The 25,290-nt window shown below is 41.9% G+C and overlaps 1 protein-coding gene across 1 annotated transcript; it reads left to right on the top strand.

Moving 5' to 3' along the window:
- Positions 1–523: 523 nt before the first annotated feature.
- Positions 524–22,213, top strand: LOC134601694 (uncharacterized). The gene is made up of 5 exons (XM_063446208.1): positions 524–656; positions 2,976–3,314; positions 18,002–18,340; positions 18,693–19,122; positions 22,093–22,213. The coding sequence occupies exons 1-4, from the start codon at positions 524–526 to the stop codon at positions 19,070–19,072; spliced, it is 1,191 nt and encodes a 396-aa protein (XP_063302278.1). The 3' UTR covers positions 19,073–19,122; positions 22,093–22,213.
- The last annotated feature ends 3,077 nt before the right edge of the window (positions 22,214–25,290 follow it).

Genomic DNA, 25,290 nt, shown 5'->3' on the forward strand with positions numbered 1-25,290 from the left:
GCTACCCACAGCCCGGGTACATTTGCATTGGGGAGCGGGGTTTGGAAATGTGGAAGTGGAGTTAATGCCACAATTGCCGGCAAAGGTTTTGCTGGGGAATGATCTGGGCAAACTCACCTCTGCTTTTGATAAGTTACAGGCCGCCTGGCAGGGCCCTTATAAAGTGGTGGAACAAAGATGTGACACCACTTATATAATTGGCCCCTGTGCCGGAACTGGAGGGTGACGCATGATTCATGTGAACATGATGAAGCCCTACCAGGAACGTTCAGAGGAGGTAACAGCCATTTGTGCCCCCTCTTCTGAGGAGTTCGACAGCCTTCCCCTCCCAGATCTGCTGGGGGACGGTCGGCTGTACGGGGATCTAGGGGAGGTTATGCTGGGAGATCGGTTGAGCCCACAGGAGCGTACCGAGGTACAACAATTACTAAAGGAGAAACAAGATACCTTCTCCAAAATACCTGGGTACACCCCTCTGGCCACTCACCGGGTAGAAACCCCAGGGCAACTTCCCATGCGCCAGATGCCATACCGCATCCCTGAAGCAGTAAGGGAGAACAAGCACAAGGAGATCGAGGAGATGCTCCAACAGGGGGTGATTGAGCAGTCAGATAGCCCCTGGGCCTCCCCTGTAGTCCTCTTACCTAAACGGGACGGTACAACCCACTTCTGTGTGGACTAACGGAGGTTAAACGAAAAGATAGTATCTGACGCATACCCTATGCCCCGGATAGATGAACTGTTAGACCGGATGGCCAGGGGCCCTTGGCCCCAGACGCCATCCCTAAGTCCGCCTTTGTCACCCCATTCGGCTTGTACCAATTTAAGGTGATGCCGTTTGGGATGAAAAATGCACCGGCTACCTTCCAGAGGATGGTGGACCGGCTCCTAGATGGGTTCTAAGATTACACCTGTGCTTATTTAGATGACATTGCTATCTTTAGCAATACCTGGCAGGAACATCTGGCCCACATAGGAGCAGTGTTAGATAGAATCCGGGAAGCAGGATTAACCTTGAAACCTGCTAAATGCAGTATAGGTATGGCTGAGGTACAGTACCTCGGACACCGAGTAGGTTGCGGAAAGCAGAAGCCTGAACCCACAAAGGTAGAGGCCATAGCCCAATGGCCAACCCCCAGGACAAAGACCCAAGTACTCACTTTTCTAGGTACCGCCGGGTATTACAGGAAGTTTGTGCCCAACTCTAGCGCCCTGGCCAAACCCTTTACTGACCTTACCCGCAAAAACCTTCCCCACCAAGTAACCTGGACCCCGGAGTGTGAGCAGGCATCCCAACTTTTGAAATATGTACTTATCAATCTTGGCCGCTCCCAATCCAACTAAACGTTTTCTTGTTCACACAGACGCTTCCATGTTTGGATTGGGGGCAGTATTAAGCCAAGTCGGGGACGATGGCGGAGAACATCCCGTAGCCTACATCAGACGGAAACTATTACCTAGAGAAGTGAGCTACGCCGCCATCGAGAAGGAGTGCCTGGCTGTGGTGTGGACCTTAAAGAAATTACAACCCTATTTGTATGGACAGTCCTTTTCTTTGCTCACGTATCACAACCCGTTGGTATGGTTAAACCGGGTGGCGGGGGACAATGCCAGGCTGCTGCGCTGGAGTTTGGCGCTGCAGCCGTTTGACTTTAACATCCAGTACCGCCCGGGAAAACAGAATGGCAGTGCTGATGGGTTGTTCAGACAAACTGACCATGAAAAATGATCCGTGAGCCGCCGGTCATCCCCAAGCCGATCCGTGTTGGATCAGACTGTGTATGCCGGCTTGTGGGCAAGGGGGAGCAGTGTAGCGGATGGCATTGGACTGTCCTCAAGGGTTATGTTAAAATTGCAATTTGTGTGTTTATTCTCCTGTATAACTAAAATTGTATGTAGCATTCATATGTTTGTTCGTTAGTTTTCATCCGTATTCCATACGAATGAAAACTACCGAACCAGTAGACCACCCCAGAGAGAAGTGTGTACCTTATTAGGCTTTCACACTTCTCTAACTGCAAGTTAATTGGTACAATCGGTACTTTATAGATGTATCTGGGTGGCCGCCGTTCGGCATACGAACACGTGGCGGAGGTCATCTTACACACGAAGCCTCAGCGGTGTTTGGTCGTCGAGTGTCTGGACACTCAATTACCAGAACACTTTTGAGACCTCCAGAGCTCCGTGAATTCAAAGTACCAAACAAGGGTATTCAGACGAATACCATTTTAATAGTGGATGGCAAAGATTTATGTGTATTTTATGTGTATTTTATCTGCACCAGCAGCTTCAAATATCTATTTGCTGCTATGTAATGGTATTTTAGCAGCTGCTCTCTTGATCCGATGCATGGATCTGGCAGAAATCTTTCTCAATGTGCCTTTATCTGCACAAACCCGTCTGTGCTCTAAATCAGCCACAAATCTCTTAATAGTGCGATAATTACGCTTAAGTTTTCGTGAAATATCTAATGTTTTCATACCTCGTCCAAGGCATTGAACTATTTCACTCTTTTCGTCAGCAGAGAGATCCTTTTTCTTCCCCATATTGCATGAAAATGGTGCTCTGCTTAATAATGTGGAATACCCTCCTTTAGTAGTTTTTCCTTAAATTGGACTCACGTGGCAATATAATTATCACAGGTGTCCGAGATTGTTTTCAGTGATTAAAAGAGCCCTGAGACACAATGCCATCCATGAGTTAAACTGAAAGACAAAATATTTAATCTTTGTGACACTTAAATAGAATTTGCATAATAATTTGGAACAGGGTGTAGTTAATATAATATAATATGAACCCACAAATATAATATTTTACTCTTTTATTTGTAAATGTTATGGCTGTTAACCCCTTAAGGACCACACTTCTTGAATAAAAGGGAATCATGACATGTCACACATGTCATGTGTCCTTAAGGGGTTAAATAACAGTCATTAATGTAATACTTTATTAACCAAGTTATATTTGGTTCACAGCTCCAGTGGTGCAAGCTGAAAATGTGACAGAATTTGTAGGAGATAATGTGACTTTACAATGCATGTACTCTGTAAATGGAGGAACCAGCCCCATGTGCTGGGGAAGAGGCAGCTGCCCAAGATCCAAATGTACCAATGCTATAATCTGGACCGATGGTGAGAAAATAACCTGGTATAAATCTGAGAGATACCAGGTACTGGGAAACATTACACAGGGAAACTTGTCCCTGAGTATCAGCGGGGTAACTCGCAATGATACTGGAACATACTGTTGCCGAGTGGAGATTCCAGGATTCTTCAATGACATAAAAGAGGAAACACATTTGAACATACAAGAACGTGAGTACTAATATTCTACCATTGTGATGTAATTCCAGTAAAATACAAGTTTAGCAGGCTAAGATTGCCACAAGGCATATGTATGTATATGTGTTTGTAGTATCAGTTAGTTAATTACACGTAGCTAAGATACTGTTATCACTGTACTGACCAGGTGCAGGAATGTAAGAACTGGAATTACGCGTCCCTCTCCTTTGTATCAGATGAGCCACGTGGTTAGACCGGATGGATGAGTTTAGACTCTATTTATTAAATAGGTTAAGGGTATGTGTGGGTGTAGTTAATTGTGGGAGGAGCTACAGTGCTATATAAGGAATGTACTCTATGTATTCAGTACTCAGACTTTGCTGTATTTTGGTGACGCTAGTCCCTCTGAGTCCCGATCGGTGATCCAATAAAGAATCTCTTCCTTCCTGAAGAAACCTGTGTCCATCTCTCTGTGCTTGGCTTCCGTCAGTTTCTCCGGTATCATTTGGTGCATTGGCCGGGAAGCTCATCGTTCAACGGTAGCTGAGAGGCAGAGGCGTGAGACGGTCTATCTTTGCCCACGTTCTCTACGGCTGCACCCCTGAACTTCTGCGTGGACCTCCCTTCGTCTCGGCGCCACTGGTCTGTTGTCCAGGAGATCATCGGCCTCTACGTGAGAAGTGCTGGGGTGTCCCCGTCGATGAGTGTGAACTCAGGTTCAGGAACGAGGAGGTAAGACAACTGCTGTTTTAGACGGCAGGACCCACTAGGGGTATACCGATTGTGCGGTAGGCCCAAAGGGGTTTTGAATCTGTGTATCTGCCCCCTCTGTCGGAGGGAAGGAGCGAAGGCGCACCGCTCGATCGAACGCTCTTTAGTCAGACCGTTTGATTTGGTTAGTCAGGCGGGGTCCTGGTGTAAATAGCCCTAGCCGGACACCGGTGTCTTGTCTAGACTAGCGTTCTAGGGTGTATATTACGTTCGCTAGGTCGGAGGGACCGGGAGACTAAGCGGCGCCTGTGTAAATTCGGTTCGCTAGTTCTCATCCTATCTGGGCTAAGTGGGAAGGCGTGTAAATTTGGAACCCACTAGACTTTTGATAGTGCGACTAAGAGGCGCCTGTGTAAATTCGGTTCTCTAGCTCGCTATATATGTGGTGATTGGGCAGTGTGGCTAACCAAAACGGGTGTATATAGTTTTAGGTAGTCCATTCAAGGTACTGGCCAATAGTTTAGTTGGGAATTGTAAATGTGTTAACGATTGTTTTAGTAAAGTGTATATCTTGTTAGATAGCGCGAGCTCAGCCGTCTAGCGAGAGTGTTAATAGTGTGTTGCTGTATTATAGTGCACGGTACCATAACCCTGTATATTTACTGACATTATATAATAAGTACTAATCATTGTCGTCCATTGCATGTTTAACACCATAACCACTAATAATTGTATTGTGACCTTAACTTGTGCTTTGACCTATGCTAACCGTACTGTAACCGCTATTTGTAAAAGACGATGTTACTGGGGTGTGTTATAGACGGGTAATTCGTATATAGAGAATTATAGCGTGGGTGACTGTATAGTTACGCCAAAGGGCATAATATTGATTATATAGTGACTGGTGTAACAGCTGTGTGTGTACGGGAATTCCCTGAGTGTTTATTGTTATTGTGTACGTTTCACTTGGTAACCGTACCACGTGGTGCTGTTGCCAGAGGAAACGGGTGTGACTGTTGAATAGTACGCGTGTATAGTATTCGTTGTCGACGACGTTCCATTGTTAAGTATGGGTGCGTCGCAGTCAACGATTCCGGATCCCTTAGGATGTATGGTTAAGAATTTTAAAAAGGGATTCAAAGTTTGTGATTTTGGGGTAAAGATGTCTCCTGTACGTTTGGTCACTTTGTGTACTAGGGAGTGGCCTACTTTGGTTGCGGCATTGGCCGCCACGTGGCAGTTTGGATCCAACTCTGGTACAGCGCTTACACGTGGCTGTATCGGGTAGGCCTGAACTTTACGGCCAGTTTCCTTATATTGACTGTTGGAGACAGGCCGTAAATGACTCGCCAAAATGGCTCCAGACATGCCACGAGGAGCAGTGTCGCCTCATGGTAGCTAGGACTTGCTCGTCCACTAGGACTGGTGTTAGGCCCATTTTGGACACGCCCCCTGAGTCCGAGATCCCTTTGCCGCCCCCTTACTTTCCGTTAAGAAGAAGTGACGCAAACGCAGGAAGTCCTGCACCCCTCCCCTCATTACCCTCATCCACTTCCGCTTCCTCCTCCAGTACAGGATCCACCCCCCCTCGTACTAAATCTCCCCTTCCGGAACCAGAATCCACCCCCATTAGAAACGAATATCCTGATTTGGCGCCACTTCAGACTTCCGGTCAAGCTTCATCTAGCTCGGCTCGAAGTGTTTTATTTACGACCTTTTCCCAAAACCGACCTCCCACATCCCCATACCCTATCTCTCCCCGACCGGAACCCATGACTGACGCCTCTCTACGTAGCCCCATCCAAACCCGACAGTTGACTGGTGCCCAACAATTAAAGCACTATCAGATGCCTCTTCGTCTGAATCCCGGGTCAGCTTATATCGATGCCGCAGGTCAAATGGCACACGCTGACCCAGTCTTCGTATATGTCCCATTTACCACAACCGATCTTTTAAACTGGAAGACCCATAATTCCTCGTATACTGAGAAACCACAAGCTATGACTGATCTGTTCACCTCAATAGTACAGACGCATAATCCGACATGGGCTGATTGCCAGCAGTTACTAATGACTTTATTTAACAATGAGGAAAGGACAAGAATAAATCAAGCAGCCATTAAAGCATTAGAGGATAGAGCCCGTGCTTTGAACCAAGCCAATCCAGCAGCATGGGCCGCGACACACTATCCCAACACCGATCCCGATTGGAACGTAAATGGTGCTGATATGGTTCAACTCAGAGCCTATAGAGACGCTATAATTGCTGGCATGAAAGCCGGAGGAAAGAAAGCCATTAACATGTCGAAGACAGTTGAGGTGATCCAGAAAAGCGATGAAGCGCCCAGTGTCTTTTATGACCGATTATTGGAGGCATACCGCTTGTATACCCCCTTTAATCCGGAAGACGCAGACAATTCCCGAATGGTTAACTCCGCCTTTGTCAGCCAAGCATACGGAGATATTAAGCGCAAGCTACAAAAGTTAGAAGGGTTTGCAGGTATGTCCATCACCCAACTAATGGAGGTAGCAAATAAGGTCTATATGAACAGGGATACAGAAAGTAAGAAAGAGGAAGAGCGCAAGATGCGTAAAAAGGCTGATATGCTAGCGGTAGCGATCGCAGGCGTAGATAAACGGGGCCCAGATAGAGGCAATAATAGATGGAGTAGGGAGCCTTTGAGTAGGGATCAATGCGCGTATTGCAAGGAAGAAGGGCATTGGAGGAACGAATGTCCGCAAAGAGAGCAGTACGAGAGAGACCAACCCAGGGCAGGCTACGGAAACTTTAGAGGTAGAGCGAGAGGTAGAGGAGGCCCCGGAGGGAGTAATGGTTATAGAGGGAGTAATGGGAACAGAGGAAGTGTTAGGGAAGACAGGTATATTCCAGCAGCGCAAAGGTCCCGCGATAGAGAAGGTAGGGACTTTGTAGGATTGGCTGACACTGTCATGGAGGACTATTGATACCGACCGGGCTCCATCCCCCTTGGTCGAGCGGAGCCTATGGTCGATGTATCAATAGGGGGGAAAAGGAGTGCGTTCATGATCGACACTGGTGCTGAACATTCAGTGGTGACTAATCTAGTTGCTCCTCCATCTGGAAGGACTATTACTGTGATAGGAGCAACTGGAAGAAGTGCTGAAAAACCGGTTCTTAAAAGTCGACTCTGTACATTGGGAGGCCACGTAGTAAAACACCAATTCCTTTATATGCCTGAATGTCCAGTCCAATTGCTGGGACGTGATATGCTATCAAAATTACAAGCGCAGATTACGTTCCTACCAAATGGAACAACATCCTTAAAGTTTAATGGACCTTCAGGTATTATGACTTTATCCGTACCAAAGGAAGAAGAGTGGCGACTTTATACAGTGTTGACTAGCCAAAACCCTAGGAGTGATGAGACATTGTTTAACATACCAGGAGTTTGGGCAGAGAACAACCCACCAGGACTGGCCCGCAATATTCCACCAATAAAAATTGAACTGAAACATGGGGTTTATCCAGTGAGCCTAAGACAATATCACATTCCGCAGAAGGCTAAGAAGAACATCCAATCCTATCTGGATAAGTTCATACGGTATGGTATCCTAAAATTCTGTACTTCCCCCTGGAACACCCCATTGCTGCCTGTTCAAAAGCCCGGTACAGATGAGTATCGACCTGTACAGGACTTAAGAGCAGTCAATGATGCGGTTGTTAGCATACATCCAGTTGTACCCAATCCATATAACCTGCTTGCTTTAATTCCGGGCGGGGCTACTTACTTCACAGTCTTAGATCTCAAAGATGCCTTCTTTTGCCTCCGAATTGCCGCAGAAAGCCAATGTATTTTCGCTTTCCAATGGGAGAACGCTGTAACGGGCTCAAAACGCCAAATGACTTGGACAAGACTGCCCCAAGGGTTTAAAAATTCACCTACCCTATTTGGTTCAGCTCTAAGTCAAGATCTACTGGATTTCGAGTCTATCCCAGGAGAATGTGTATTGTTACAATATGTAGATGACTTGTTGATAGCAGCAGTTACAAAAGAAAAATGTCAGCAAGCAACGCACGATCTACTACATATTCTCTGGAAGGCAGGATACAAGGTGTCCAGGAAGAAGGCTCAGTTGTGTTTGCCAACTGTCAAGTATCTGGGATTCCATATCTCTGAAGGTCAAAGGATTATGGGGCCAGAGAGAAAAGAAGCTGTCTGCCAAATACCAATACCCAAGAATAGAAGACAAGTGCGAGAATTCTTGGGGGCAGCAGGCTTCTGTAGGATATGGATTCCCAGCTATGCGATACTGGCAAAACCTCTGTACGCAGCCATCAAAGGTACAGAGCACGACCCCTTCTTATGGACCCAAGAACAGCAAACGGCATTTGAAGATGTGAAGAAGGCTTTGATGAGTGCCCCAGCATTAGGTCTACCTGATCACACACGACCATTCTACTTACATGTACACGAGCAAAGAAGAATGGCTGTGGGAGTATTGACACAGTACTTGGGATCATGGCAAAGACCTGTTGCCTACATGTCTAAGCAACTGGATGCAGTGGCCAGCGGACTTCCACCTTGTCTAAGAGCCGTAGCTGCAGCTGCCCTGCTAGTAGCTGAAGCCGATAAACTCACTCTGGGTCAAGAACTTTATGTACGAGTCCCACATGCAGTACAGACGTTGTTGGATTACAAAGGAAATCATTGGTTTAGTAACAGCCGTATGACCAAGTATCAAGCAATGTTGTGTGAAAACCCAAGAGTGCATTTAGAGACTGTAAACACCTTAAATCCAGCTACCCTTTTGCCGCAACCTACTGAAAGTCAACATGATTGTTTGGAAGTAATGGATGAAGTATTTTCAAGTAGACCAGATCTTCGTGATTTTCCCATCCAGAACCCCGATGTTCAATATTACACCGACGGCAGTAGTTATGTGAAAGAAGGGATCCGCTATGCAGGATATGCAGTGACAACAATAGACAAGGTGATAGAAGCTCGGCCACTGGCGAAAGGAACATCAGCACAAAAGGCAGAATTAATAGCACTAACACGAGCGTTACAATTGGCTGAAGGTTTAAGAGTAAATATCTATACGGACTCTAAGTATGCGTTTTTAACCACTCATGCCCACGGAGCTTTGTATAAAGAAAGAGGACTACTGAATTCAGAAGGCAAAGAAATCAAGTACGCAGCTGAAATCCTACAACTATTGGAAGCAGTGTGGGAGCCGAAAGAAGTCGGTATCATACATTGTCGAGCGCATCTGAGAGGAGATGGTGATGTAACCAAGGGAAATCGGATGGCAGATAGTGCAGCTAAGCGTGCTGCTGAATCAGGAAGACAGGAGTATGTGGGGCATATAGCTGCTCTTATACCAACTCCACTGTCCCAATGGACTCCAGTTTATACAGCTCAAGAAGAGGAGTGGTTAAAGACTGAACCGGGAAAGTATTTGGAGAACAAGTGGTATCAGCTAGAAGATGGAAGAATAGTCATACCAGCATCACTAGCGGTAGAAATTGTCCAAAATTATCACAACGGGACACATTCTGGGAGAGACAGTACTGAAGAATCTCTCAGGAAACATTTCTACATACCAAGATTGTCCAACTTGACTCAGGCCATTGTACGCAGATGTGTAACGTGTGCTAAGAATAATGCAAGACAAGGACCAGTAAAGCCACCAGGAGTCCAGTTTATGGGGGGACTCCCCATGTCCGATCTACAAATAGACTTTACAGTAATGCCTAAATCGGGTGGACATCGTTACCTGTTGGTAATTGTGTGCACCTATTCAGGCTGGGTAGAAGCATGTCCTACTCGTACAGAGAAAGCAGGAGAAGTTGTAAGATTCCTGCTACGAGAAATAATACCCCGATATGGACTACCCTGTTCTATAGGATCGGACAATGGTCCAGCTTTTGTTCATCAGTGCCTACAACAACTGACTCATATGCTTGGTATAAAGTGGAGGCTTCATACTGCATATAGACCCCAGAGTTCTGGTAAGGTAGAGAGAATGAATAGAACTATAAAGAACCAGTTGGCTAAAATGTGTCAGGAAACCCAACTTAAGTGGAACGTTCTCTTACCCATAGCTTTATTGCGAATCCGCAGTACCCCTACCAGAAGGATGGGCCTCTCTCCTTTTGAAATCATGTATGGGCGACCACCTCCCGTACTTGGTAACTTAAGGGGGGACTTGAGTCAGTTGGGAGAAGGAATTACCCGGCAGCAGGTTGTAGAGTTGGGTAAGACTATGGAGGAGGTACAGAAATGGGTACAAGATAGATTACCTGTGAATATTTATCCCCCTGTTCATAGTTATCATCCAGGAGACCAAGTGTGGATTAAAGAGTGGAATAATGTACCGTTAGGGCCCAAGTGGAGAGGTCCTTATGTTGTTCTTTTGTCTACCCCTACAGCGATAAAAGTAGCCGAAGTAACTCCGTGGATACATCACTCCAGGGTTAAACCAGCAGCAGTCGATTCTTGGCAAATTACAGCAGATCCAGAGAATCCCTGCAAGATCCGGTTGAAACGCACTACTCAGTCGGAGTAACGAGGAATTATTGTGGATTACAAATTTTATTGTTACAGGTGTGAGTGAGAAGGCCATAATAAAGCCTGTCCGCTTACCAACACATAGTGTATAAGCCAGGAAAGTCTCGAAGGGACACCTGTGAAGACGAGCAGAACTCCATTCCCTGCAGCCCTCACATCCTGGAAGCTGAGGTTCCATCGCACGGACGAAGACTGAGGATGACGGCGAAAGATGTGCTTTTGATTGTGTTTATTTATATGTGTTTTTATATTCAGGAAGGTAGAGGTACCGACACTCCTAGCTGTGAGGTATGCATTAAGACTACGAGAACAGGTAACCATATTTCCCAAACCCTAATTTGGCATTCACAATACGAATGTAAAGGAGAGGTATCAAGATGTAGATACCTAAATATAGACTATAGTGTGTGCCATTTAGGAGTAGGAGAACCTAAGTGCTTCAGTCCAGAGTATCAACCTCGTACAATTTGGTTGACTCTCAGGAATGGAGATCCTCAGGGGACCCTAATTAATAAGACGGTGTTAGAATCCGTACATTCTTCGGGTGTTCTGCTATTTGATGCATGTAAGGCGATATCAAGTGGTAGAAAACCGTGGAATGTATGTGGGGATCTTAGATGGGAGAGGACGTATGGGTCTAATGATAAATATATTTGTCCCAGTAGTAAAAATAAATATGTGAGTCCTAGATGCCCAAATAAAGACTATAACTTTTGTCCATATTGGTCTTGTGTGGGGTGGGCGACTTGGGGACAGACAGTAGATAAAGACATGATAGTGACTAAGTTGCCGACTAGCCCTTATTGTAAGTCTATGGAATGCAACCCAGTCCATATACTTATTAATAACCCCGACAAGTTCCTAGATAAGTATGGAAATTTATTTGGGTTTCAGATATACGGGACGGGTTTAGATCCTGGGACATTATTGTTTATAGGAATAGAGACTGATACGGTATCCTCCCAGACTCATCAAGTATACCATTCCTTTTATGAAGAGATGAGTATAGATAATAAGATCCCCCATAACGCTAAAAACCTGTTCATTGACCTAGCTGAAAGTATTGCCGGTAGTCTTAATGTTACCAACTGCTATGTGTGTGGAGGTACTAACATGGGAGACCAATGGCCTTGGGAAGCAAAGGAGGTAATGTCCGGTTCTGAGGCAGTTGACCAACTAATATCTACACAAGCCGATTATCATTTGAGTGTTAGAGGTAAATCTGAGTGGAGATTAAAGACCTCCATCATAGGTTATGTTTGCATAGCAAGGAAAGGAATAATGTATAATACTTCTGTAGGAGAATTAACTTGTCTAGGGCAAAAAGCTTATGATGATGATACTAAAAATACAACTTGGTGGTCGGCTTCAAATGTCTCAGAACCATCTAACCCGTTTGCTAGATATGCCAGTTTAAAGGATGTGTGGTTTGATTTATCCATCACATCTACCTGGAGAGCCCCAGCAAATTTGTACTGGATCTGTGGTAAGAAAGCCTATTCGGAGTTGCCACAGGACTGGGAAGGGGCATGTGTGTTGGGTATGCTCAAACCATCCTTCTTCTTGTTACCGATTGAAACAGGTGAGACTTTAGGTGTTAAAGTGTATGATGTGAATCATAGGAAGAAAAGGGGACCCTTAGAGATAGGCACCTGGGAAGATAATGAATGGCCTCCCCAGCGTATCATAGATTATTATGGGCCAGCCACGTGGGCAGAAGATGGTACCTTTGGTTATAGAACCCCAATTTATATGCTCAACCGTATTATAAGATTACAGGCGGTGGTTGAGATTATTACTAATGAGACCTCACAAGCACTCAATCTTCTAGCGAAGCATAATACCAGGATGAGGACAGCAGTGTACCAAAATAGATTAGCCTTGGATTACCTTTTGGCAGTAGAGGGAGGTGTATGTGGGAAGTTTAACCTGAGCAATTGCTGTCTTCAAATAGATGACGAAGGGCAAGCAATAGCTGAGCTTACTAGCCATATGGTTAAACTAGTGCATGTGCCTACTCAGGTATGGAAAGGGTACAATCCAAGTAGTTGGTTTGGTAGCTGGTATGAGTGGTTTGGAGGGCTTAAGGCAGTGGTAGGTGGAGTCCTACTGATTTTACTGTTGTGTCTACTCCTACCGTGTCTTATACCCTTAGTAGTTAGGTCTGTGCAAAGCCTGATAGGAAGTATAGCAGAGAGGAAGGCTGCTGCACAGATAATGGCGATATATAAGTATAAGGCTCTAGATCAAGGAGAACCAATGCAGGAAGATGAGTGTTAAAAGATTCACATCATAAGATAAGTCTGGTCTGGTTCATGGTAACCTGAGGTATATGCAAACCAAGGTTAAGTGATGCCTCAAGTAATTGTGAAATATCAGAGGCATCAAAGGGGGGAATGTGATGTAATTCCAGTAAAATACAAGTTTAGCAGGCTAAGATTGCCACAAGGCATATGTATGTATATGTGTTTGTAGTATCAGTTAGTTAATTACACGTAGCTAAGATACTGTTATCACTGTACTGACCAGGTGCAGGAATGTAAGAACTGGAATTACGCGTCCCTCTCCTTTGTATCAGATGAGCCACGTGGTTAGACCGGATGGATGAGTTTAGACTCTATTTATTAAATAGGTTAAGGGTATGTGTGGGTGTAGTTAATTGTGGGAGGAGCTACAGTGCTATATAAGGAATGTACTCTATGTATTCAGTACTCAGACTTTGCTGTATTTTGGTGACGCTAGTCCCTCTGAGTCCCGATCGGTGATCCAATAAAGAATCTCTTCCTTCCTGAAGAAACCTGTGTCCATCTCTCTGTGCTTGGCTTCCGTCAGTTTCTCCGGTATCACCATCACTTACAGTTCAAAATGTTTAGTTTTGGGAACGCAAGGAAAATATTAGAGGAGAATGAAGATTTATGTAGCAAGCCTTTTAAACCTACTGTAACTTCCATGGATATTTGTATGACCGAGAGAAGTGACACATAAATGGATCATATTAACTAGAGGGATCAAAGGAAAAATGTTAGATGTTAATGTTAAAGAAATATGCTGGGGCAGACAAAGGTGAATCTCAAGTCAGGATAGCAAAATGTAAATGTCAAGCTCATGGAACAAAGAAAGGGAATTATCCATGGGGTTAGATGAATTGGAACAAGGTCATCTTAAGGATAGAAGGGAATTTTTCAACTGGGGTCCACCAAACACACAGTGCAAGTGATTCTGATTTACCTACTTTTCAAATGATGTCTTGGGCAACTATTTTTCCTGGGATTTCAAATGGTTTATTTTTCCCACGATGGTCTGCATGTCCTTTTGATCACAAGGGGCAGGTCCATTGTGTTTCATAAATAAACACAATGGATCACAGGATAAAGTGGCCCCATGCATACTGTCACAAATCCTAGTTAAACCTGTTAAGTGCCATACATTTGTAAATCTTTTTGAGTGAGCATTTGCAAACAGTTAATGCATCTTTATTTTTTTATTTTTGTTGTTAAATAGCAGTTGTTAACGGAACACTGCAGGCACTTTAACAACTTCATCTTATCGAAGTTGTTAAAAGTGCCTGCAGTCCTGCCCCCACACCCTTTCCTACCCTACAAAACTCTTTATTTTACTAAATAGAAGGTGTGGAAGCATGGCTTCAAGCCATGCCTCCAAGTCATCTGAGGATAAGATCCCAGAATCTTGCTTCCCAGCTCTCATACCGTAACACACTGTGACGTCACACATGCATGTGCAGCGCTGTCACAGTCTGCCAACAGAGAATCATTGCATTCAATAATTCTCAATGGTAGATTCGTCTATGAGGAACATTGGGTTAGCACTGGAGAAAAGGTGAGTAATTTGTTCTATTTTAATTTCTTTCATATTTTCTTTAATGAAGCAAAGAAAAAGAGATGCAATTTGTGGCGCTAAAATGAATGGCAGCTAGAACACACTAGTGGGTGCAATTACATAAAACCCACAGAAACATAAAAAAACAAAAATAGTGTGCAGCGCATGTACAAGACCCACAGATCTTTAGAAAATACAAACACAATCAGTGAATGTGTGGTAGAAATAAAGGAGATAAATACCCCAATATCATTAAATCTTTGAGGGTCATAAGCATTTGCCAGATCTTGTATAAAAACTGGTTCAGGTGGTGTCACTTTAAGATGTAATGTCCCAAATTTGATCCTGAAGTTACTCCCAGAGATGAAGCTTGGTCCTCAGAGTGTATGAATTATGGAGCAAGCAAACATCAAATTAGAAGAGTAAAAAAATCACATTTATTACAAATAAATAAAAAAACTTACATTAAGGTCTTGCAAAATCAGCATCAATTTCAGCACAACGCGTTTCAACGATTAATCTCGTCTTCCTCAGGTGCAGTTCACAATATTGTAAAATGTCCATACATTTAAAACCTTTTGGCGCGGAAAAACAGGTATTTAGGACCCGCCCCCTTTGCCATCAGACCAATCAGCAAAAAAAACGATGATCTCTCTTTCACCGTCTGCAACTTCCGGGTCTGTGCGTTCCACTGCTTTTCACTTCCGGTATCGCATGCGTTCCAAAGTGTGTTCCACCATATGCACTTCCGGTTTCGCTTGCGGTTCATTTTTCTTAGCGGAGGAAATTTCGTTAAGGGCTTTTGCCCATAATGATGATAGTAATGCTGGTAGTCCTTAAACTCAGGGGATCAGAATATCAAAATATGTATGTACACAGATGTGCACATATACATATACAGAATATATATTTAAAGGAGAAGAAGAATAAAAAAGAAAAAATTATAATAACCAAAACCTTAAAAACATATGCATATAGCTTACATGTGAGTAAAATTACAAACCTATATTTAACAAACATATATGAGTTAGATGTAGTTATACATATCAAAATCAATGTTTAAGCCATATGGAGAGAGGGTTTCCAACTCAAAGATCCATTTCATTTCTGTTCTATTTAAGATCTTGAGGTGGTCCCCCCTCTCCAAGGCTTCTGGATCTTTTGGATCCCCAAAAAATGTAAACATTTAGTATCACCATCATGTTTTTGATGAACATGTGCAGATACTGAGTGATTAAGAACTCCCCTTTGTACATTTCTAAGATGTTCACAGATTCTGACTTTTAAGGGCCTAGTGGTACGCCCTATGTACTGCAGTCCACAAATACATGTTAGTAAATAAATAATATTACTTGAATTGCAGGTTATAAAATCTTTAACTACATATTCTTTTTTTGTCTTGTTAGAAATAAATTTCTCGGTTTTCCTATTTACAATTTTACTCATACTGCATGCTCTACAATTCCCACAATTAAAAAACCCTTGTAATTTTTTTCCATGTAAATCATTGTCTCTAAGTTTTTTTTAGGAATATAACTCCTTGTTAGAATATCTTTAAAATTATTAGCGCCCCTATAAACTACTCTCGGTTTTTCTCCTATTTATTCACTGAGGTCTTCATTTTGTTTGAGAATGTTTTTTTAAAACTTTGTGAAAAATGTGGCTTTGTGAATTAAAATCACAAATAAAAGACACTTGTTTAACTTGTGTGGATTCCTCTTTTTTCTTTTTATATGTTAATAAGTATTTTTTAGGTTTGATTAAAACTTCCTCGAATTGTGCCTCTACATCAACCTTTTTATATCCTCTCTGATAAAATTGTTCTTTTAAAGTATCGGATTGTTCTAAAAATGTTTTTTCTTCCGTACAATTCCTTTTTATCCTCATAAATTGACTTTTAGGGATGTTTGAAAGCCAAGATTTAAAATGACAACTCTCGCTGTTGATGTAACTGTTAACATCAACAATTGTAAAAAAAAGTACTGGTCTTAATAACTCCATTATCAATAAAAAATCTTTAAATCTAGAAAATGCACTTCCTGATTACTAATTTCCGAGGTAAGCCTGATACCCCAAGAATTAGAATTAACATTTTTTAAAAAATTATCCAACGATGACTTACTGTCCTTCCAGATCAAAAAAATGTCATAAATGTACCGCCTATAGAGGACCAAGTTCGCCACCCAGTCATGTTCAGCATATATATAGGACTCTTCCCAAAATGCCATAAACAGATAAGCAGAACTGGGCGCGAACTTGGTCCCCATGGCGGTACCTCTTCTCTGGATATAGAATTCCCCTTCGAACCAGAAAAAGTTGTTTTGCAGAATGATCTTAATGCCCTCAATGATGAACTCAATTTGTTCGCCCTTAAACGCATTAGATGTTCTCAAAAAATGCTCCACTGCCTTACATCCTTTTTGATGTTCTATGACTGTATAAAGGCTACTAACATCACTAGTCACAAGGAAGTAGTCTTCTTTCCAGTCTACTTTTTGTAAGATCTGAAGGAGATTGATGGAATATTTTAAATATGCTCGAGTTTTTATAACAAGCGGTTGTAACAAAATATCAATATATTGTGACAGGGGTGATAACACAGAGTCAACCCCTGCCACAATCGGTCTCCCCGGAGGTTGCACTGGATCCTTATTAATTTTAGGGAGAACATATATGACGGGGGTAATAGTATGTTCTTTATTTAGGAACCTATATTCATCCCTAGTCAAGATCCCCTGTTCTAATACCTGATCTAAAAATTTCACTAACATTTTCTTAATGCTTTGTACTGGATTGTTTTTTAGTACTCCATATTTTTCTTCATCCTTCAACTGTCTAAAAATTTCTTCCACATAGGATACTTTGTTCATAATGACAAATTTGAATCCTTTTGTAAGGACGCTTACTTGATCCCTATTTAAACATTTATTCGATAAGTTAAATATTTTTATAGATTCCGTTTTCTCAGGGTTGTCCTCAATAACTTCAACTCTCTTGGTCTTCTTCTTTCCCTTTCCTCCTCTGGCTCCCCTTCCATACGTCGCCTTTTCAGAGGGGAACGTTGAGTTCTTATAAACGTAGTGTGTGTGTTGGGAGTTCCTAAAAAAATCTCTTTCATCATTATTTCTGAGTGGTTCATATCTATTCCTATGGACATATGATCTCTTTGTTGGTATATCCTTGGGGTAATTTTGTCTAGGTTGTGGTACATATGTATTGGATGTTCTGGAGTTCCTATGGTGCCTTGGTGTCTTGCTATGGTTCCTCCTTCTCCTGACTTCTGTCCATTGATTTTTATCTGTCTCGTCCCTATGTCTATGTGGCTCTACATAATGTGATCTCGGGGCATCTCGATTAATCCACTGATTAGGGGGCTCTTGATTATTTTGTGTTACATAGTTCCTTCGCCTCTCAGATCTATGGATATCCTTTTTTTGGTTTGGTGCTCTTCTAACATTACCTCTTTTGTAATCATCCAGATCACGTACATATTTCTTTAATACCTGGGGGGCCATAATTTAAACAGTCAATTCAGAACAGAAGTGTTAGGAATACAGATATGATTTCCTAATACTACCGTGTTCCTTTAAATAATTATTTTATCATCTTCCTTTATTCACAGGCCCATCATTGCCAGCTAAACATGTGACAGTATCAGTAGCAGATAATGTGACCTTATCCTGCAAATATTCTGTAACTGGAGGAACCACCACCATGTGCTGGGGACGTGGAAGCTGCCCATCTTCCAAATGTGACAATGAGATCATCACGACTGATGGCCAGAAAGTGACCTGGAATAAATGTGAGAGATACCAGTTACTGGGAGACATAGTGCAGGGGGATGTATCCCTGACTATCAGTGGGGTAACTCCCAGTGATGCCGGAACATACTGTTGCCGTGTGGAGACCCCAGGATGGTTCAATGACATAAAAGAGGAGAAACATTTGGAGATTAAGCAATGTAAGTACATATCTGCTTCCATCACTGGCAATTAACAATGTTTACATTATGGCAAATAATGAGTATATTGGAGAAAAAGTGTGGGAACATTTTCTTTTGGACAAATTGGAAAGATTTATGCAGCAGGTCTTTCTTAACCTATGGTATCTACCTCAGCATCTCTTCTCATGGTCACTTGTTGTAGCATAGTTATGCAGACTGCAGGCGGAGGATGAGACGCTGCATATTCCTCTGCCCATTCTGCAATTGGAGCTCTAAGCTTTTTGACCTCACTTATTTTTTTATTTCTAATTGTTGAATTGTTAAGTAGCTAGCATTGGTTTATAACTTTATTCTCTTCCTTTATTTACAGCCCCACCAAAGCCCCAACATGTGATAGAATCAGGTGGTAATGTTACCTTACCCTGCAAATACACTGTAAGTGGAGGAACTGCCACCATGTGCTGGGGACGTGGTAGTTGTCCACCTCTGCTCTCTTTTTCCAAATGTAACAATGAGATCATCTGGACTGATGGCCAGAAAGTGACCTGGAATAAATCTGACCGATACCAATTACTGGGGGACATAGCACAGGGGGATGTGTCCCTGACTATCAGCGGGATAACTCCCAGTGATGCCGGAACATACTGCTGCCGTGTGGAGATTCCAGGGTTTAACAATGATGTAAAGGAGGAGAGGCACTTGAATATACAGGAACAAACAAAAGACAAAGGACACGACTGTAACGCCTGAAGCACTTCCTCAAGCTGGAGTGCTTTAGTGGTTTAGAACTTTCCTTTAAGGTAAATCTGTATTATTGAGTTGTAATTATAAGAGACGGAGTGTGAAGTGAAATAAATTCAGTCTCTAAGTATAGAAAAAAATAGTGTGATAGTAATCACCATCACTAGGAGAATAATAGACTCTTCAAGTAGGTTCCTGGATGACTCCTATGCCCATTATAGGTACAGGGTGTATATAATGTAATTTTTTATTGTTAAATGTTTTGTGTGCTCACCTGTCCTGCTGATTCTCTCAACCAACTAGGTGGATTTGGCTGTGGAACCTGTACAGCGCTACCTGTTGGTTGTGAGGATCTTGAACAGTGATATGCACTACTTGAATAGCAAGGCGAATTAATTTGGATATTCAGGTAGATTTGCATATTATGGTCTCTGCAGGCAGGAGCGATATTTCATGTTAGTTATTATCTTCCCCACCCCTTTATAAATATGTCATGGCGTTATTATGAGTTCATGTTTGTTTCCCCAAATGATTTGGTTATTTGTATTAGATTTAGTTTGTCACGCTACATTTAATGTAAAGTGCATATGGGTTAGTCCTGAGTAACAATAAAGCAGTGTGTGTTGGTTACATTGGGAACTGAGTGTACTGGTTGGTTTATTCAGAGCTCCCAGTAATAGAGTCTTTGGACAAGTTGGCTGGCAGCTGTGGTCCCTGATACCTGGGACAAGTTAAAAAGAGAACTAGGCCTGAGAGTCATAAGTTCATTTGTAAAGGCAGTAGCTTATCAAAATGTAGGCAGAGGTGTGGTTACCTGCCTGGCAGAGGAGTTTAAGAGGCAAAGGCAGAAGTGATGATACCTGTCTGGAGGGAGAGAACTGCCTGATCCGAGGTGGAAGAAGTCTTCAGCAACCCCAGTCAAACTTCAGCGACTGGGGATGAAACATTCCAGGATCCCTGATAGCATCTAGGAAGCTGACTTGGCGGCGGTACTCAGTCAGATTATCGGAGCTCCGTCACAAATTGATTTAGTAAGAAAGTTGTGGGAAGTTTTGTCTGCTTGTCAGTTGCATGCCTTGAAGTGCACAATGGAAGAGGTGAACAGTAGCAGAGAGTGCTGCATTCATACCACCTCTGAGCATACCACCTCTGAGCATATATTAAAATATGTAGATGCTGAATATTGGTAAAGAGGTAATTATAAAGATGACCTCTTTATAATGATGGACTGCAGGCTTAAAAAAGTTCAATGTTTAAGAAAAGGCCTAAATGTTCAGTCACGAAGGGGGTATATAGGGTGTCCACATAACTGTCAGTAATGTACTCCCAAACTGTCAACCAGCAAGGACTGTACTCCCACTCCCACTCGTTTTAAAATGCAATATTGGTTTTGCATACTCTAATAATAATAGAACTTACCAGAACTTCTGACAGACATATTTATCATCATGTGTAAAATTACCACAAGCATTTATTTGCTGTAAAAAAACAAACCCTATCTTTTTTATATACCCCAATTTCTATTCCAGTCTTATTTCTACCTGCAAATCTTTATTTAATGATTTCTTTCTCATTTCTAGCCTGTGTCATTTCTCCTTTATTTTCACCCTTTGCACCTTATCTCCTGCCAATCACTATACCTGTCTCCTTTCCCTCAACCCCTAAATACAATGTATTCCTATGCCTACCTCAGTCTTGTCCACAATTAATCTGCAATTCATACTCATTTTTTTTTTAAAACAGTTACATAATAATGGATCTGATTGTTAATTGTGGTTTGTTATCAAGTATGCATATTAATCCTACAATATTATGCTAAAAGAGCCTCCCTCCTCAATTAACTAAATCAATCAAAATACTGGCCTTGATTTTAGGATACATTTTTCAGATAATGTCATTTAAAAAAAAAAAAAAAAAAACTCTTACATTATTGTTTAGCATATTATATCAAAAAAATGTATCATATTAAAAAAAAAATAATGGATGTTATAAAAGTTCAATATAAGGAGTAGTGAATAAAAGCATCTAAAGAAAGTTAAGATCTGACTGAAAATGAAACCATTTTTTCATGCAAACTGTGTGAGTCACAGCCAGGGGGGGAGATTTGGCTTGTGTTTCATGGGAAAGAAATGTAATTTAACACATTGGGTGGGGTGTTCTGGTGGACACTGTTAGACTCACAATTTAGATGAAAATTGGAGCATTTGTCCACTTGTCAAAATTCTGAATGGCACAATGAAAGAATTAACTAATTCCATTTGTTCATTAGGTAATTCATGTAAATTGGTACCCTTATGCGGGATTACGAATCCATATTTAAGTGTAGCACTACCAAATTAGGGAGCTGTTGTGTTTCTCCCTAATTTGGCATCCTTAAATATGTCAATCCCGCATAAGGGTACCAAATTAGGGAACTGAAAGAGCGAAATTATGAAAATAGCTTTTTTTTATTTTGTGTTTAATACTCAGCACTACCTTTCGTACTTGCCCCTCATTGGCAAAATCTATATGGGATTACGGGGAACTGATGCAGGGCTTTTACTTCTTTCTAATCTAATCAATACAAACACATTTGCAAATATTATGTCTGTGAATGCTGAAAGAATTCCCCAAAAAATGTCACTGGTAGATGATAATAAATATATTCTTGTCTTTATCCTATAAAATAGTGTAATAACATTGAAGTCATGTGTCACATTTAGGGATGCCATTAGTTTTAACCTGCTTGCGTTATGTAGGCAAAAGAGCAGAAATATACTATGTCAGTATCCCTTAGTAAAAAGTTAAATAAATAAAAATTAGGGTTCAACAAATAATGGTAAATGTGGATTAAGAAAATGTCTGACAATTCTGTTGGCCTTATACCTCTAGTATCTGCTTTCCATTGTATTTATGTGGTAATTTTATTGCAATGTCTCTAGAGGGACTTGATTTAGTGATAAATCTTCTTTTACTTCATCTTTTTTGAACATTTCACAATTTCTACAGGCATTTTGCACTGAAATTCTTTTTTTCTGTTTTTGATTTAGATTTTTCAGAAACAAGGCTGTACAACAATCCAAAAAAATGTTGCCCTGTATCTTTACAAAAAGGAAACCAGTCCACTTGCCTTCTCTAATGCAGATCGTCTCATCAAATAAAATGTGTAACTAACCCAAAGCAGAACCGTCTCCATGTTGTTTGATTAACAGGAGCCTGTGACTTTTAGAGATTTCACATTGCTTAGTATTGGTTTAACAGTGAGTCAAGAATAGGACAGAATGTGCTTGACAAATGTTAATAATGGGACTAATTTAATTAAATATAATTGATTATGCATATCTATGTAGCCTATACATGCAAAATAAACGTTTTAACAACCATAAAATATGGTGCTTTGCTAATGAAATGTTCTCTTTGCCTTACAATGATGCTGATGAAATTAAAGAGCTTAATAAAAAACAAACAAAAAAAAAAACATTGTAAAATGTATTTCCTGATAAAGTGATTTATTCAAGGAAACACATGTAACAGTTTTTAAAAGCTTTCTATTTTAAAGTTCTTAGTGACTGACCTTTTTCAAAGACACTGTGTGTTGGTGACAAATGTGTTTATTCCATAATAATTTCAAGCTTACTTGTTAAGTTTACCCATACATGTTGTAGCATACATTATCACAATGCATATACAACCAGCTACCTAGCATACGTAATGCATACATAGACAAGCACTGTCACATACATGCATGGACACATACACATTCACACAAATACAGAGTCACATAAATACATATAAAGTGAATCTATATAAAGTCCCATGGATGGTACACAAGCATGTTCCCCAGTACGTATATTTTTAGAGCCATCCCACCCTTGGCCATGGGTGGGAGCAGGGACGTATTAGCCGCGAGGCAACCAAGGCATTTGCCTTGGGCAGCACTTTCCAGGTCGGCGGCAAAAAAAGCCGCCCCCAAATGCCCAGGCAAATGTCTTGTTAGCCTGGCGGCTAACTGACAATCCAGGCGGGCGGCGCTGGCGAGGGAGCACTGATTAGTGAGCTCTCTGCTCAGCCCCCTTGCGCGCCGCAGAGTGATGCTGTGAGCTGGAATATGACGTCATGGTGGCGGGGGAAGGAGGGAGGGGGGCGCCTGTGTTTTGTCATTCCTAGGGCAGCACAAAACCAGGATACACCACTGGGTGGGAGAAGGTGTACACAATAGCCTGTTATTAGAATTTAGCCCCACCCAGTGCACAAGGGTAATGAAGGGGGAGACCAGTAACCTATCCAGTCATTAGTTTAGTAACAGTGGACAGCTGCTGGTTGCTCTTTGTTTAGCAGAATGGAAGGCACAGGCAACATTTAGGTCATAATGACCCCCATAAGATTTTATCATTTTATTTTTACTTATTTGATGGTAGCTCGCTAGCAAGAGCTTTCCAACTGCCACGTTTCACCCTTACACATATTCTGTTCATCTGTGTGGCAGTGCATGTATGTTTCTGTGTATGGCAATGTGCCCCTGTATGTGTGTGGAAGTGCATATGTATTTGTGAATGCACATTTGCATGCAATCAACAATATTAAACAAAAACATACACCTGCATTCAAGCGCCAAACCTGTACACAAACACATGCACATGCTAATATTTTTTAATATATCCATATATAACCAATATGTATTTAGATAGCACTCCAGGGACTCCAATTCGTTAAAGTAAAACTTAGCTTTTATTGCTCAAAAATAAAAGATCAGCATTTCAGTTTGCAATCCAAACTTTCATCAGGATCATACACTGGCCAAAATTATAAACGCAACACTTTGTTTTGGCCCCATTTTTCATGAGTTGAACTCAAAGATCTAAGACTTTTTCTATGTACACAAAAGGCCTATTTCTCTCAAATATTGTTCACAAATCGGTCTAAATCTGTTATAGTGAGCACTTCTCCTTTGCCGAGATTATCCATCCACCTCACAGGTGTGGCATATCAAGATGCTGATTAGACAGCATGATTATTGCACAGGTGTGCCCTGGGCTGGCCATAATAAAATGCCACTCTAAAATGTGCAGTTTTACTGTATTGGGGGAGTCCTGTGGGGAACCGGGGGGGTTCACATAGAGTTCACTCCTCTTCAATGGCTGTGCAAAGTTGCTAGATATTGGCAGGACCTGGAACACGCTGTAGTATACACCGATCCAGAGCATCCCAAACATGCTCAATAGGTGACATATCCGGTGAGTATGCTGGCCATGCAAGAACTAGGATGTTTTCAGCTTCCAGGAATTGTGTACAGATCCTTGCAACATAGGGCTGTGCATTTAATGTGCATTTTAATGCTGCAACATGAGGTAATGGTCGTGGATGAATGGCACAACAATGGGCCTCAGGATCTCGTCACGGTATCTCTGTGCATTCAAAATTCCATTAATAAAATGCACCTGTGTTGGTTGTCCATAACATATTCTTGCCCATACCATAACCCCACTGCCACCATGGGCCACTCGACCCACAACATTAACATCAGCAAACCGCTCACCCACACGATGCCATACACGCTGCCTGCCATCTGCCCTGTACAGTGAAAACCAGGATTAATCCGTGAAGAGAACACCTCTCCAAAGTGCCAGAGGCCATTGATTGTGAGCATTTGCCCGCTCAAGTCGATTACCACGATGAAGTGCAGTAAGGTCGAAACCCGATGAGGATGACGAGCATGCAGATGAGGCCGGTTGGATATACTGTCATATTCTCTGAAACGCCTTTGGAGATGGCTTATGGTAGAGAAATGAACATTCAATTCATGGGCAACAGCTCTAGTGGACATTCCTATAGTCAGCATGCCAATTGCACGCTCCCTAAAAACTTGTGACATCTGTGGCATTGTGCTGTGTAATAAAACTGCACATTTTAGAGTGTTTTTTGTGGCCAGCCTAAGGCACACCTTTGCAATAATCATGCTGTCTAATCAGCATCTTGATATGCCACACCTGTGAGGTGGATGGATTATCTCGGCAAAGGAGAAATGCTCACTAACACAGATTTAGACAGATTTGTGAGCAATATTTGAGAGAAATAGGTATTTTGTGTACATAGAAAACGTATTAGATATTTGAGTTCAGCTCATGAAAAATGGGGGCAAAAACAAAAGTGTTGCGTTTATAATTTTGTTCAATGTATATATATATTTACACATACACCTGCATTTAAATGCAAACAGAACCCCTGCATTCAAACATCAGTATTATACA

Source organism: Pelobates fuscus, chromosome 3, assembly GCF_036172605.1.
Source record: "Pelobates fuscus isolate aPelFus1 chromosome 3, aPelFus1.pri, whole genome shotgun sequence".
Lineage (NCBI taxonomy): Eukaryota > Metazoa > Chordata > Amphibia > Anura > Pelobatidae > Pelobates > Pelobates fuscus.